This window comes from Panthera uncia (genome assembly GCF_023721935.1).
Source record: "Panthera uncia isolate 11264 chromosome B3 unlocalized genomic scaffold, Puncia_PCG_1.0 HiC_scaffold_2, whole genome shotgun sequence".
Taxonomy (NCBI): domain Eukaryota; kingdom Metazoa; phylum Chordata; class Mammalia; order Carnivora; family Felidae; genus Panthera; species Panthera uncia.
This window is the reverse complement of record NW_026057583.1, coordinates 260228-276277: the sequence shown is the minus strand read 5'-3', so window position 1 is coordinate 276277 and position 16050 is coordinate 260228. Positions and strand designations below refer to the sequence as shown.

At 51.3% G+C, this 16050-nt stretch overlaps 3 protein-coding genes across 4 annotated transcripts in view; 1 reads left to right on the top strand and 2 right to left on the bottom strand.

Moving 5' to 3' along the window:
- Positions 1–6323, bottom strand: part of FANCI (FA complementation group I) — a 102734-nt gene extending 96411 nt beyond the window's left edge. For both annotated transcript variants that reach the window (XM_049614260.1, XM_049614261.1), the window contains exon 1: positions 6088–6323. In XM_049614260.1, coding sequence (XP_049470217.1) covers positions 6088–6192 — 105 coding nt within the window. In that variant the 5' untranslated portion in view covers positions 6193–6323. The remainder of the gene's footprint in view (positions 1–6087) is intronic.
- Positions 6324–6515: 192 nt separating this feature from the next.
- On the top strand, positions 6516–14063 carry RLBP1 (retinaldehyde binding protein 1). Its single transcript, XM_049614178.1, has 6 exons — positions 6516–6560; positions 6760–7030; positions 8645–8916; positions 11969–12127; positions 13282–13392; positions 13714–14063. The coding sequence occupies exons 1-6, from the start codon at positions 6516–6518 to the stop codon at positions 13870–13872; spliced, it is 1017 nt and encodes a 338-aa protein (XP_049470135.1). The 3' UTR covers positions 13873–14063.
- Positions 14064–14157: 94 nt separating this feature from the next.
- ABHD2 (abhydrolase domain containing 2, acylglycerol lipase) overlaps positions 14158–16050 on the bottom strand; it is a 112707-nt gene continuing 110814 nt past the window's right edge. The window contains exon 11 of the mRNA XM_049614271.1: positions 14158–14195. Within this exon, the coding sequence (XP_049470228.1) occupies positions 14173–14195 (23 nt within the window). The 3' untranslated portion in view covers positions 14158–14172. The remainder of the gene's footprint in view (positions 14196–16050) is intronic.

The following is a 16050-nucleotide window of genomic DNA, read 5'->3' as shown; positions in this document are numbered from 1 at the left end:
GGGCAGAGAGAGAGGGAGACACAGAATCTGAAATGGGCTCCAGGCTCTGAGCTGTCAGCACAGAGCCCGACGCAACGAACCGTGAGATCATGACCTGAGCCGAAGTCGGGCGCTCAATCGACTGAGCCACCCAGGTGCCCCCTATTTTTCACTTTTGAGAGAGACAGACAGAGGGTGAGCAGGGGTGGGGCAGAGAGACAGGGAGACACAGAATCCGAAGTGGGCTCCAGGCTCCGAGCTGTCAGCACAGGGCCCGACGCAGGGCTTGAACCCATGAACCGCAAGATCATGACCTGAGCCAAAGTCAGACACTCAACCGACTGAGCCACCTAGGCGCCCCGACAGAGAGAGAGAGAGAGAGAGAGAGAGAGAGAGAGAGACTCTTAAGCAGGTTCCTCCACGCTCAGCACGGAGCCCGGCGTGGGGCTCGATCCCACCATCCTACGATCACAACCTGAGCCAAAATCAGGAGTTGGACACTCAGCTGACTGAGCCACCCAGGCTCCCCAACCAGCAGGTGTTTTATACGCACAGCACATCTCATGTTGAACTCTAAGTTTTTATCAGAAATACTTGATCACAGAATTTACAGTTGAGGAAGTAGAATCACACACCTAAGTTCTTCCAAACATACTTAAAAGTTTTCCAATAACTGCATCCGGTATCCACTTTTAAATTTAAGTGAATTAAATTTACAATTAAAAAAAAATAAAGTTACAATTCAGTTCTTTCGTGCCATTATCTGATTTCAGGTGCTAAAAAACTACCTGTGGTTAGAGGCTTATGTATTGGCCAGTGCAGGACTAGATGCCAGGAAGCAGAGTGATAGAAATGAGTCTCCCAGTCCCAGGGAGACTTTGGGAGGGAAACAGCCCAAAGCCAGACAGTAGCCAGCGCAGGAGCCCAGGGAAGGGGCTGTTGGAAGGAAAGGACTCAAGGTTCCTCAGCTGCACCCCAAGATCCAAGCCCCAGGTATTGCAGCCTGCTCTAGAGGAATGGGTCTAGAGAGACAAGTGGGGGTCAGGCACTGCTCCCCGGGACCACCCCTCAGAGACACTCTCATAAGGCCCTGGATGTCTGAAGAGGGCATAGAAGGGTGAAGGGATCCCAAACCTATCCAAGTAGGAATGGGTTGAAAAACAAGAACTATTTCTGGGGATCTTGACCCCTGCCCCAGGTACCCCCAGGAGGCAAAATCAGGACCCAGGATGACATTATGGAAGCCCGCTTGGAGGTCAGACCAAGGATGAGTTTTAAAACAAGGCGAATTTTCCAGTAGTAAAAACAGGGGGGCTCCCTGCCCTTGGAATCCCAGAGAAAGGATATTCTAAAGGGATCACCACCACACCCCGCCCGCCGCGCTCAGGGGAATACCAAAGCAGAGACTGGGAAGCCACCTATTGAGGGGCAGCAGAGGGGTTTCTTGTTTTACAGAGGGGTGGATAATGTGGGTCCTCTCCACCCAGATGCACACCGATTGCGTATTTGGAGTAACTGCCACCATTTACTGTGCATTTATATTTTCTAAGTGCCAGGCACTGAACTAAGCACTTTTTTCCTCACTAAAGCCATGAGCCTGTCCTCTAATTATATCCCTACTTCTCGGAGGAGGAAACTGAGTCACTGAGTGCTGAAGTCACTTTTCACAGCTAGAAGGTGCCAGAGTTAGGATTTAAAGGTGGGCGGTCACATTCCGAAGCAGGCTCTTATCACTCCGCCATACTGTCTAGAAGGCGGGTCAGCCTGTCTGGCCCTCGTCCCACTCTGCCTTAACCAGCTACCTTTCCCAACTGACCCCACTCACTGTGCAAGTGACATCTACCACACCAGGTCCTGCTGGGCTGGGGAAGAGTGACAGGCCTTGGCTTTGCCACCGCTGCCACCGCATCCACAGTCACATTTAAAATATCCCTCTATCCGGGGGCAGCGGGGTGGCTCAGTTGGTTAAGCATCTGACTCTTGATCTCAGCTCAGGTCATGATCTCCTGATTCATGGGATCCCGCCCCATGTCAGGCTCTGCGCTGAGGACGGAGTCTGCTTAGGATTTGTCTCTTTCTCTCTCTGTCCCTCCCCACCTCAAAATAAATAAACATCAAAAAAAAATTCTCTCTTGCATGTCTTTCTCAGAACCCCTGCAACGAGAGACAGAGAGGGCAAGGAGGAGGGAATGGGGCTGGCCCACATCCCACCCCCACTGCCTGGCTTCCACATGGCTGAGCAGGAACTCAGGAGCAGACGCACACAAAAGAGGGCTTTGAGGTGGCTGCAGCTCAGCCCAGGCTGATCCCCTCTCCCCCCTGGTGCCTCACTTGCCCCTATCTGGGCCTCCCTGTAAACCTGATTTAACAGGAAACTGTGGGCTTTGAGAAGTTCCTTGTGACACATTAATCCCAGCCTGCTGACCAGACCACGCCCCCAGCGGAGGCAACCTCCAGGCTCCCCGAGAAGGAGGAGGACACAGGCACCAGGTAGCCCTAAGGAGGAGCTGGTGACCTGGCAGGTAAGTCAGTAGCAGGGGTCTAGCTGGGCCAGGGAGCCCAGGACTGGGGTAAGGAGTCGGGGGGGGGGGGGGTGCCTGTAAAACTGAAACCCACTGGCCATTCTCCATGTTGTGCCAGATCAACCTGATGGCAGATTTAGCAAATAAAAAGACAGGACACCCTGTTAAATGTGAATTTCAGAGGAACAACAGATACTTCTTTTTTAAGTATGTCCCATATACTGCATGGGATGTACTTACACTGAATAAGTAGTTGTTGTGCCTCTGAAATTGACATGTAATTGGGCATTCTGTGTTTTATCCGGCAACCCTAGATGGCAGGGAACAGCCTCAACGTGGAATGGTGATGAATGGTTTTTCATGGTATACAGTTCATAAGCCAGTATTTTAAAACCTCAAAATTAATTAGATTGGGCTTATTTAAAAAAGAATTGCAGTATTGACTTTAACCCTCTATTTCTAGGATCTAAGGTCTTGCCCTAATGATCTGCTTAACTGGCTGGGGGTATCCAGTCACTATCTCTCCTGTCTAAGCTCCAATTTGATAAGACTCTCTATTCCCGTTCCAGAAAAACCCAAGTGAGGCCACAAAGGATTGCAGTCTATCTCTGTGCCCACACATTTGGAAGTCTACTTGCCAGAGAGAAAGCTTAGATTTCGTTCCTGTTGGTGGATTTCCTACCCTGGCTAGGGCTGGGGAGCAGCAGAGGCAGGGAATGGGAGATCCTCAGACATTCCCTGGGATCCCCCAAGCCTCTCTGGGCACGCTAGAGCAACGATCAGTGTGATGCTAAGAAAAGGAAGGGAAGTTATGTTTTAGAGCAACACACTCACCGTGCTACGTACCTTACAGAAACGATAGGATCGTCATTACAACTCTATTTGATAGGTACAGTTAGTATCCCCAATTTGCAGATGAGGAAACTGAGGCTCAGAAATGTTAACTAACTTTCTGAAGGTCTTACAGGTGGTAAATGACAACTCCTGATTCCAACCCAAGTTTCTCTGGCCCTAAAGGGTTTTCTGCGACATCCATTCTCCTAGGGAGTTTGCCTGGAGATTCTCAGCTTTAGATGTTACAGCAGTGGTTTAAGCCCTACCTCTGCCACTTACCAGTGGTGAATAGGTGACAAAACTGACCAGTGGGGACCGGGTCAGTGACGGCTCCTTCAAGGCCCTGGGGTATTTAGGCAAGAAAGGAAAAGAAATCTGGGAACAGGAGAGCTATCTCCAAAAATACTCAGTGGGTTGAGCAGGTTGTCCTGTGGACAATGGATGAGATTTGTTCCGGTGGCCACGCATCGCCTCTGTGTACATCATTTAATGTAACCTTCATAACCCTTCCATCTCCCTTTTACAGGGGACAACCAAGACTCAGGTTAAAGCACATAGTCTGCAAGTGGAAGAGACAGAATTTGAACCCAGGTCCAACTTTTGCCACAAGAGGCTGCCTCTCCGTGCCTCTCGGTTAAGTCACAGCTGGGCTTAGCCTGATCCCTGGCTATTTCTGGTTGTGTGATCGTGAACAAGTCACTTATTCTCCCTGGAGTCTGTTTCCTCCTGTGTAAAATGGGGGGAATAATACCAGCTCTGGCCCTGAGATAATGGATTTGAAACTACTTAATGCATCACAAAGAACAGAACACACACCCGGTATTTTGATTATGTAACTAGTCCTCACCCGTGCAGAGCATGAATGCACCGAAGGGGCCATCCACCACCAGGCTGGGAAGTTTCTGGGATCCCCCTTTGGGCAGGAGAAAGAGGGCCACACCCAGCAGGAGGGATTGCCTTATCCTGCAGTGGTCATGTAATTTCAGAATGGAAGCCAAGGCTACTTTTTCCCTGGCTGGACCAACTCATCTTAAGAACTAGGGTTTGAGGTATTTTTGTATATATTCCTTCTCAAAGGAGAGTTTCCCAAAGTGTAACCCAAGGATCATTTTCTTCAGAGTCCTCTGGGACGCTGCTTTAAAATGCAGATTGCTGGGGCGCCTGGGTGGCTCAGCCAGTTGAGCTTCCGATTTCGACTCAGGTCATGATCTTGCGGTCCGTGGGTTCGAGCCCCACATCAGGCTCTGTGCTGACAGCTCGGAGCCTGGAACCTGCTTGGATTCTGTGTCTCCCTCTCTCTGCCCCTCCCCCACTCATGCTCGCGCTCTCTCTCTCTCAAAAATAAATAAACATTAAAAAAAATTTTTTTTACATGAAAATATAGTGCCGATTCCTAGGCCTGCCCCAGTCCGGACCTCCTGAATCAGAATCACAGAAGGCAGGGCTCAGGCACCTGCATTTAAAAAAGAAAAAAAAATTTTTAATGTTTATTTGTATTTGAGAGAGACAGAGTATGAGTGGGAGAAGGGCAGAGAGAGAGGGAGACACAGAATCCGAAGCAGGCTCCAGGCTCTGAGCTGTCAGCACAGAGCCCGATGCAGGGCTCAAACTCACAAACTGTGAAATCATGACCTGAGCCATCAGACGCTTAGCGACTGAGCCACTCAGGCGCCCCAGGCACTTGCATTTCTAACAGATTCCTCTGGTGATTCTTCAGCACTCAAAAGTTGGAGATCCATTGTTCTGAGACGTAAGAGAACTGTCTTTCCATAACGCTGCAGACTTGACTCTTACAGTCTAGGGAGGAGGCTGCCTGGAGAGGCCAGGACAGAAGCTGGGCCCTTCTTTTTCTGACGCCTCTGAGACTTCCAGAAGCAGCATGTCAGAGGGGGTGAGTACCCCTGTGCCTTGGGTCTCCCCTCCATCTACCTTCCTTCCTCCACCCCCTTCCCTCTCCCCCCGCCCACATCCTTCTCTGTTTCTCTATTGTTTCCTCTGCTCAGGGTTAAGGGCATTCACCCACACAACCTCCCAGTGGTCCGTGACCCCACCCAAAGGGAGGAGGCCTTAGCAGTGACTTTGGACGGAAGTACTAATTTAGGGTCTGAGCAGGCCCACTCACCTGGCTTGCTCAGGCTGATGGGGGGGCCTCTCCCTGTGTGTTCCTGACTTCTCTCTGCCCAGGTGGGCACATTCCGTGTGGTCCCTGAAGAGGAGCAGGAGCTCCGTGCCCAGCTGGAGCGGCTTACAACCAAGGACCATGGGCCTGTCTTTGGCCCATGCAGCCAGCTCCCCCGCCACACCTTACAGAAGGTGAGGTGGCCCCGGGTACATCGAGGGGAGGGCTGACAAGGGGGCGATGTTGACAGCATCCTCTCTCCTGCAGGAAGAAGGGTCCAGCCCTAGCTCTCCAGGTTACCCTGAACCTAATGGACTGGCCTGTTCTAGGGGGCCATCATCCTGGAGGTTAAGGCCATGTCAGCCACCTGGGCTGACCAGACACCTGGGCCAGCCTATTCCAAGACTATAGCACCAACAGAGTTCCCTGATGTCAATGCCGGAACCTAGGGCATCTGGACCGGGGATCATCCTGGACTCAGATGTGGGAACACTGGTTTGCAAGTGGTCCTGGGGAACAGAAATCCAACTGCTGCCCCCACCTGATAGCCGAGAGGCCTGGGTTCTAGAATCAGACCTACTTGCAACTTGCTGTGTGACCTCGAGCAAGTTGCTTTCCCTCTCCGGGTCTTACCTTATGAGAAGGTTGTTGGAGCAGCTCAGAGCGCATCAGACCGTGCTCAGTGGAGAGTGGCCCAGCTGTCCTGGAGCTGAGCTGAGCCTGGGCTCCTGCTTCCATCTCTGCTGCTGCCCCTGGACACCTCAAGGGAGATGAGCTCCCCGAGATCGGAGTCCCCCCTCCTTTGCCTTCCCCTTGCTCTTGCTGTCCAAGGACAGAGCTGCCGGAGGAGGCACGCTGAAGAGCTTTCCAGGCGCAGCCTAGGGGAGGAGAGTGAGGCTCCGCGGGGGCAAGGAGGGGGCGGGCTGCTATCTGCCGGTACCTTTGTCTTTGAGATGAGAATTAAGCCTGGGGAGCTGCCAGCCCAGTGGGAGTCTCAGCTCCACCCCCTCCTGCCTGGATGACCTTCACCTCTATGGGCCTCAGCTGGCTCCTCCTGAGGCATGGTGCTAGAATACCCACTTTCTGGTGACTTGTTGTGGCCCGAGGTATTTAGCAGAGTGCTGTGTGAAGGTTCCAAGAAGCGTCATTAGAAACGTTTGCACCTTTGGCGGTCTCCTGCCAACAAACCCAGGAGGCGCAGTTTGACCCGATTTTCTGCGACTGTAATGGGCCGCTCTTGGGGGGCAGGGGAGCGACGGCCCCAGCGACAACCCCTCCGTCCCTCTGCCAGTCTGGCACCGGTAGGGCAGCCCCCACGTGCGCGCCTTGCGCCGATGTGTGACTCGCCGCCTCCACCCCACCCTGTTCCAGGCCAAGGACGAGCTGAATGAGAGGGAGGAGACCCGGGAGGACGTGGTTCGAGAGCTGCAGGAGCTGGTGCAGGCGGAGGCGGCGTCTGGGCAGGAGCTGGCCCGGGCGGTGGCCGAGAGGGTGCAAGGGAGGGACAGCGCCTTCTTCATGCGCTTCATCCGCGCGCGCAAGTTCCACGTGGGGCGCGCCTACGAGCTGCTCCGAGGTGAGCCCGCGCGGGAGGGACGGCCTGCAGCGGGGAGGTGGGGAGGCTGGTGTTGGCTCTCACCCAGGCGCTGAGGAGGCTGCCCCCTCCATCCCCCCTCCCTTTCCTGCCCTGTGAGAGTCAGCCTCCCCGAGCCTCCTTATCCTTACCCGCAAAATGGGTGTGTGAACTAAGTGGCCGCCGAGATCCCTTTCAGCTCCGACAGCAATGAATGAGTGTGGCCGCACCGCGTGCCCAGAGAGCCGGCTCCTCTCTCCCAGTTCTGGGACTCACTCGATAGACCTGAGTCGCCCCGATTGCGGGCCAGGCAGGAGCGCGTTCCCCTCACCGCTACTCCAGCCTAGGCGTGGGCTCTGGGGGGCGGCAGGAAAGGTGGCTATGTGTGCAGAGTGGAACTGGGGATGGTACCAGCCCTGGGAAGGAGCCCTGAGGACAGGGCGGCCCCGGCCCTGCTGGCTGGCCGAAGACGAGTTTCCCAAGGAAATGAAATCCTCAGTGCTGGTGGAGAGAAGGGGTATCTAGCAGGTCCTCCCGCAGGCCACCGATTCTCCTTTTCTTCCTTCTCCTTCCCCGGATGTTAATTCCCTCCCGTGATGTGCCGACCACTCTTACTTATTAAATTAAAAAAAATTTTAATGTTATTTTTGAGAGAGGGACAGAGTCTGAGGATGGGGGGCAGAGAGAGAGGGAGACACAGAATGCGAAGCAGGCTCCAGGCTCCAAGCCGTCAGCACAGAGCCGGACACGGGGCTTGAACTCTTGAACAGTGAGATCATGACCTGAGCCCAAGTTGGACGCTTGACCGACTGAGCCATCCAGGTGCCCCTGCGAACCACTCTTTTAGGCCAAAGGATGCAGCAGAGAACAAAGCAGACAAGACGTCTGCCTTCCTGGACTTCATGCTCTATTGGTGGAAATCACAAACCAGAGAGAGAAAATTACATAGACTGTGTAAGAAGGGATAATGAGGAAAAAGAAAGGAAGTGGATATAAAGAACTGAGGGGTTGAAGTTTTAGGTAAAGCGACCAGGAAGGCTCCAGTGCAAAGGGGACTTTTGAAGAACATGGGAAAGGAGATAACTTGGGGGAGGAGCAATAGGGCAGAGAGGGGAGGCCTTGGGGATGTACCCAGAATGCCGTAGGACTGTAGGACCGGTGAGGGGGCCAGGGGCATTCCCTAGGCAAATGCTGCCCAAACACCTCCCCGGGCCTGGCCTCCCAGGGTTCAGTGGTAGAGACAAACCACGGACTTGTTCAGGGTGGGTGACGGTGGGGTTTGTGGGGGGTGGAAGTGCTTCTGGAATCTGGAAGGTCCTTTGCATTCTGCTCGGGGTTGAGGTTTTCTCTTGGGGTCTTTTCCCCATCCCTACTCAGCTAACCCTGTGCCCACCTGGAAAATCTGTCCCTCTGCCCGTGGGCAAGAGGAAATCACAAACGTAATAGTCGTCTTCAGGTTTAAGATTATACATCACGCTTGCACGGTTTACAAATGGTGTTCATACCTAGAATCTTGCTTGGTTACTGCAGCAGTTTGGTGAGATAGGCCAATGTTTTCCTCCACAAGGGACTCAAAAGGTTGAGGATCCTGCATCAACACACAGGATGCACGTTGAGGAGCCGGGCAGGAGTCCAGGCCTCTGGAATCTTTCTGTGCCAGTCCCAGATGGGCAGGCTTCCTGAGGGGCTCTTCTGCTCTCCCTCCGCCAGGCTATGTGAACTTCCGGCTGCAGTACCCTGAGCTCTTTGATAGCCTGTCCCTGGAGGCCGTGCGCTGCACCGTGGAGGCTGGCTACCCTGGTGTCCTCTCCAGTCGGGACAAATATGGCCGAGTGGTCATGCTCTTCAACATCGAGAACTGGGACAGTGAAGAAATCACCTTCGATGAGGTCAGTGGGGGCTCGCCTGGCTCCCTCCCATCCCCTGGGCTGGGTTCCCCTCCCTCAAACCTGGCCTCTTCTGGACCCTCATTCCTGGCTCCCCAGGGGGCTAGGGTCTGTTGGGGAGGGGGAAAGGCCGGCCTTTTTCTGGGCAGGGGAGAATTCCTGGGGTGTGCCACTGCAGCTGGAAAACCTAGTAGCCTCCCAGGAGGGGTCTACTGGCCCATACATGACTGCCCCCTGGCGTTCCTGCCACGTGGGGGTGACAGCTGTGGGTCAGCCCTGCCAAACGCTGAAGGCTGGGGGTGACACACACAACAGGGATTAATGGACTGTGGACTGGGAGAGATTCTGGAAAGCGCAGGTTTCAACCTAATGACCAGCCTGAGGTCTCTGCATGTATTTATTTATTTCCCCGTATGACTTGGAGAATATGCTTTTTTTTTTAATTTCCTTTTTAAAATCATGATATGTTATTTTTTTCATCATGATAAGTGTGCTCTTTAATCGCTATCCCTTAAATCACCCATCCCCTCCCACCTCCCCCTCTGGTGACCAGCAGTGAAGAGTCTGTTTCTTGGTTTGCCCCCCCCCCCTCTTTTTTCCCCTTTGCTCATTTGTTTTGTTTCTTCAGTTCCACCTATGAGTGAGATTGTCTGGTATTTGTCTTTCTCTGACTTACTTAGCGTAATACTCTGTGTTTCCAACCATGTTGTTGCATGTGATAAGATTTCGTTCTTTTTTTATGAATGGGTAATATTCCATTATATAGACACCACATCTTTATCCATTCATCCATCGACGGACACTTAGGCTGCCTCCATAGTTTGGTTATTGTACATAATGCAATAAACATAGTGGTGCGTGTATCCCTTTGAATTAGTGTTTTTGTATTTTTTGGTTTCTGCATTTATATATATATGTGTGTGATTTTGCTTGTCAAGCCCTTAAGAGAGCTACCCTAGGTGGGTGAATTAGGGTTTGTCTTGGGAGACATGTGCCCCCAAGCCTTAAAAAAATTGTACATACTCACTTTAGAAGATGCTGTCTAGGGGCGCCTGGGTGGCTCAGTCGGTTAAGCGTCCGACTTCGGCTCAGGTCACGATCTCGCGGTCCGTGAGTTCGAGCCCCGCATCAGGCTCTGGGCTGATGGCTCAGAGCCTGGAGCCTGCTTCCGATTCTGTGTCTCCCTCTCTCTCCCCCCCCCCCCCTTCCATTCTCTCTCTCTCTCTCTCAAAAAAAAAAAAAAAAAAAAAGAAGATGCTGTCTAGCTGTCCTGACATCATTTCTTGAGTTCATCTTTTTTCCCAATGATTTGAGATCTTTGTCAGTCTATATTTTCATATATATTTGGGTCTATTTCTGGACTTATATTCTGTGTCATTGGTTTCTGTCTATTCATGCTCCAAGACCACACTGTATTTGTGTGTGTGTGTGTGTGTGTGTGTGTGTGTGTTTAAGGTTTTATTTTTAAGTAATCTCTACACCCAGCACGGGGCTCGATCTTAACGACTGTGGGATCGCGTGTGACCTGAGCTGAAATCAAGAGTTGGACACCCAACTGACTGGGCTACCCAGGAGCCCCTCATTAAATTTGTTTTAAGTGTTGCTGTAAATGGGGCTTTTTCTGCCATTATATCTTCCGATTGGTTATTGTTTGTATATATGAGAATTATTGTTTTAGTATATTAATTTTATGTTCTGAATTCTTTTTGTTACTTATGTTAATTTTAGAATTGATTCTCTCGGGTTTTCTAAGAATGCTGTCATATTATTGTAAATAGAGATGATAGTTTTTCTTTCCCTTTTCTACTTATGCCTCTGATTTTTTTTTTTTTTTTTAACTTTGTTGCATTGGCTAACGCCTGTAACAGAGAGTTAAATGGTGGTAGAGGTGAAGTGCTTATCTTGTCCCTGATCTTATCAGGGATACCTATGGTGTTTTACATCAATTAAGATACTGCCTTTAGGACTGAGTGTGTGTGTGTGTGTGTGTGTGTGTGTGTGTGTAAAAGACTTTAAAATAGTTCTCTTCTTTCTTTCTTTCTTTCTTTCTTTCTTTCTTTTTTGGTGTAAAAAGGTGATTTTATTAAAGCACGGTGGGGGAGGGGACAGGACCCATGGGCAAAAAGAGCTGCCAAAAATATTTCTTCTTGGGGTACCCAGCTGGCTTAATCGGTAGAGTATGTGACTCTTGATCTCAGGGTTGTGAGTTTGAGCCCCGTGTTGGTTGTAGAGATCACTTAAAAATAAAATCTTAAAGGGGGCACTGAGATGTTTAACCTCAGTCAGTTAAACATCTGACTTTGCCTCAGGTCATGATCTCACGATTTCTGAGCTTGAGCCCCTATTGGGCTGTCTGCTCTCAGCACAGAGCCCACTTTGGATTCTCTGTCCCCCTATCTCTCTGCCCTTCCCCCACTCACATTCTCTCTCCCTCTCTCTCTCAAAAATAAATAAAACATTTAAAAGAAAAAAGAAAATCTTTAAAAAGACTAAAGAATACTTTTTTCTTATTATATAAATGATATCTGCATTTTGGAAAATGCAAAAAAAACAGAAATTAAAAATCATCCATGATTTACCACCCAGAGATTTCTATCATTGACATCCTTCCAATCCACTTTTTCTAGAAACACACATACACATGCACACGTACACATATTTTTTCCTATAAAAATGGGATCACACTCTACAATAATACATCATGAATGAATATTTTGCTCTATAATTCATATGTATATAATTTTAACTGCTCCAGAATATTTCATGGCATGAACGTACCATAACTTCACCAGTCCTTTATTGTTGGACATTTAGGTTGTTTCCAGTGTTTCTACCCTTGTAAGGGTACAGGGATAAACACCCTAGCATCTAACCATGGATATGACGTTCAAGGTTATTTTCTTGGGACACAGCCACGGAGGTGGAATGTTCCAGTTTAAAGCCTGTGACAAATTACCTCCAGTAAGGGATGCGCCGGTTAGCTCTCCCCCTCAGGACCTTAAGCCTTAATTATCTTTGAGGTTGGGTTTTACAGCCTTTTCATTCTATGTCTAAGATCTTGCAGGCATATTGTTTCATCCTGGAGAAGCTGCTAGAAAATGAGGAGACTCAAATTAATGGCTTCTGCATTGTTGAGAACTTCAAGGGCTTTACCATGCAGCAGGCTGCCGGACTCCGGGCTTCTGATCTCAGGAAGATGGTGGACATGCTCCAGGTGGGGCCTCAGAGCTCTGTCCCGTGGGAGCCTCTCACAGGGCAGGAGGCTGGGAGGCTGGGCCCAGTCTCCTGGTTTAACCGTGCGGGCAAGGACCTAAAAGGAGGACCACCTAGCTCCCTAATGAGCGATGGCAGCCACGAGCGCTTGCATGGTGACCAGCAGTGAGCCACGCATGCTCGTTAATTCCTTAACTCCTTGAGAACAGTCCCTCCCCTCTTCCCCATTTCATTTTACAGACCTCAGAACTGGGGCTCAGAGGGTCGAGTGACTTCTCAAGGTCGTAAAACCCTAAAGTGGCAGAGGTCAGACTTGAACCTACACCGTCTGACCTAGAATCCCGTTCTCCATCCACATATGTCACACTGCCTCTCTTTGAACGTGACTTTGTCCCAAGAAATGGATTATCACTAATGTCCCCGACAACTCGGTCCAGTATATGCTGACATGTCAGAAGTCCTTTCTCAGAGCTAACCCTAATCTGCTTTATGCTTTATGTGTATGTGGGAAAGGAGGGGTGGGAGATGGGGGTCTGGGGGGCACGCTGAAGGATAGTGAGACATGACAGTAGTGTCCCTGGGGTTTATAATAGTTTCCAGGCCGCTCAGCAGGCTAACGGGTGTGAAAAAACTCAGGTCACCTAAAAACCATTTCATTAAAAAAAAATTTTTTTATGTTTATTTTTTTGAGAGAGAGAGAGAGAGAGAGCATGAGCAGGGGAGGGGCAGGGAGAGAGGGAGACCCAGAATCTGAAGCAGGCTCCAGCCTGTCAGCACAGAGCCCGACGCGGGGCTTGAACTCACGAACTGTAAGATCATGACTTGAGCCGAAGTCAGATGCTTCCCCGACTGAACCATCCAGGTGCCCCTCGTTTCTTTATTCCACCAAATAACGGCAAGGTTCGGTGCATCAGCAGGGAGAGGGCGGGGGTGCCTGGCCTCCGGGGCTTTCTCCCTGCAGTTTGGACCCCCGGCGAAGCCAAGGTTCCCCCGATTGCTGGCCCGGGGATGGAACCTTTGGTGGGCTGTGTCCTTCGGGGCAAACTATGTGGTGAGGCAGGTCTGTCCTCCAGCCATGGGGAGAGGCAGAGGGGGAGTGCCTGGGAGCCTCTGAGGGCCCCGCGGCCATGGGTGGGGCGCTCTCTGCCTCTGCAGGACTCCTTCCCAGCCCGGTTTAAAGCCGTCCACTTCATCCACCAGCCGTGGTACTTCACCACGACCTACAACATGGTCAAGCCCTTCTTGAAGAGCAAGCTGCTGGAAAGGGTGAGGGCACGGGGCCACACGGGGAGGGTGCCCAGTGCTTATCTGGTGAGCGCGTGAGCGCGTGGTGGTGCTGTTGGTAGCAGGAGAGAGTTCACTGGACAAGGGGGACGACGGTGGGAGGAGGTGGAGGGGACCCCACGGGAGCCCTCCTCAGACTCCGTGCCATGGTCCTGAGCTGAGTGACAGCACATCGTGGAGGAGGACACCACCAGGCAGGGAGGGCACGCTGTGCCTTTCTCCTCCTGTCCCTTTCCTCCCCTCCGTCCCCCGGCCTTAGGGTACCCCCCCCTACTCAGCTCTGTCTCCCCTGCTTCCCTGCAGGTCTTTGTCCATGGAGATGACCTCTCTGGCTTCTTCCAGGAGATCGATGAGGACATCCTGCCCGCCGACTTTGGGGGCACATTGCCCAAGTATGATGGCAAGGCGGTCGCTGAGCAGCTCTTTGGCCCCCGGCCTCAAGCCGACAACACAGCCTTCTGAGGACTGACGTCTCCGGCTGTGCAACCTGTAGTTAGCATCCCGGGCTCTCCTCGGCCGTCCTGGCCCCAGGAGGTTGGGAAAAGGGCTGCCTGAGGTGGTTCCTCTGCTCCTCCCTGTGCTTGGATGAGTTCAGGTGTCACCCTCCTCCCAAGTTCAGGGACGATAAAGCAGGGGGAGTTCCCTTGGACAAGAAGAATTGGGGGCAGTTATATTCCCACAGCCTCTGAAGCTCAGGACAGTGACTTGCTCGGGGTTGAGTTTCAAAGACTCTTCTAATTAAGCCTCTCGATGATTTCCTTTCTAGCAGTGTTGCCTCTCAGGGTCTGTGAAAACAGGCAAAGAGGCTGATTTATAGGTCTCTCCCCTGCCTAAATAAATAAATAAATAAATAAATAAATTTAATTAAAGGATAAAAGAGTGGGGGATATAAAATTATCTGGCAAACATGCAATTTTGGTGACTGGTAGGCAGGTGAGGGGGTTTCCATATGGGATTCTGGGATTTCTGTGGAAGCAGCTTCGAAGTGGCTCCATTTTGTGGTAGCCTGGTCCCCTCAGTCGGGGGCAGTGTGACGCGTGCCGTGATGGTCCAGAACTTGGATCCCCTTCCAGAGTGACGGTTGTGTCTCCTCCTGTTTGGGGTCTCCCCACCAAAGGCTCTCTCCTCTAGCCCCCTTGCCTATACTGGTAGGTTTTTGTGTGTGTGTGTGTGTGTTTTTAATGTTTATTTAACATTAAATAACATTAAAAGAGAGAGAGAGAATGAGCAGGGGAGGGGCAGAGAGAGAGGGAGACACAGAATCCAAAGCAGGTTCCAGGCTCCACACTGTCAGCACAGAGCCCAGCTGGGAGCTCGAACTCGTGAACGGCGAGACCATGGCCTGAGCCGAAGGCAGTCCCTTAAACGACTGAGTCACCCAGGTGCCCCGTCATCTGTACATGTAGGTAAAACTACCAGTCTCTGGGGCACCTGGGTGGCTCAGTAGGTTAAGTGTCTGCCTTCCGCTCAGGTCATGATCTCGAGGTTCGTGAGTTCGAGCCCTGAGTCAGGCTCCGTGCTGACTGTGGTCTCTGCCATTCCTGCGTGCACATGCTCGCTCTCACTCTCTCTCTCTCAAAAAAAAAAAAAAAAAAAAACAACCATGTATAGATGATATCTCTGAGTACTCTTGTCCTAATGTTCATCGGTGAAAGTTCTTTGCAGCCTGAGGCACTCTACCGTGATACACTTTCATTTTCCAGCTGTGCATCTTTTGACGCATGCAAATGCTTTCCATCTGTAAAGTTAGCCTTCCTCAAGTGGTGATTTTTGAGCGTGCTCATTTCTTTTTTCTTAAAGTTTCTTTATTTTGAGAGAGAGAGAGAGAGAGAGTGCACACGCAGGCAAGTCGGGTAGGGAGAGAGAGAGAGCGCGCGCGCGAGAAAATCTCAAGCAGGCTCCGAGCTGTCAGCGCAGAGCCCAAGGCCGGGCTTGAACTCACAAACGGTGAGATGATGACCTGAGCAGAAGTCAGACACTTAACTGACTGAGCCACCAAGGCGCCCCAAGCGTGTTCATTTCTACCAATGAGACTCCCCGTTAGAGGCCCCCCGTCTGCTGAGCGTGCTGCTCCCTCTTGGAGAAGGACTGGCTGCTGGACACCGGGCGTGCGGTCACCGATAACTCCTCCCGAGATCCTCCACTGATGTTCCTTGTTCCTGTAGACAGATGCTTGTTCCCATGGTTTAGCCAGTGTGGTGGGTGAGGGTTGGCTGGCCCAGCTGCCCCCTGCCCCCCGGAGTGACCCCAGTGATCATCCCAGGGCTTTTCCACTCTTGCCCCTCCTTGTGGGCATGAAGCACCCTTGGTACTGAACCCACTTTTTGGGAAAGGACCTTCAGCTATTTACTGGGCTGCCGGTTCAATCCAGTCCCATCTGCTTTCGCTCCAGGAATTTTTCTTTTTATTTCTTTTTATTTTTTAAAGCTTTTTTTAAAATGCATTTTTTTAAATGTTTATTTTGAGAGAGAGAGACTGAGAGCGAGTGGAGGAGGAGCAGAGAGAGAGGGAGACACAGAATCAGAAGCAGGTTCCAGGCTCTGAGCTGTCAGCACAGAGCCCGACGTGGGCTTGAACCCATGAACTGTGAGATCATGACCTCGGCTGAAGTCGGATGCTTAACTGACTGAGCCCCCCAGG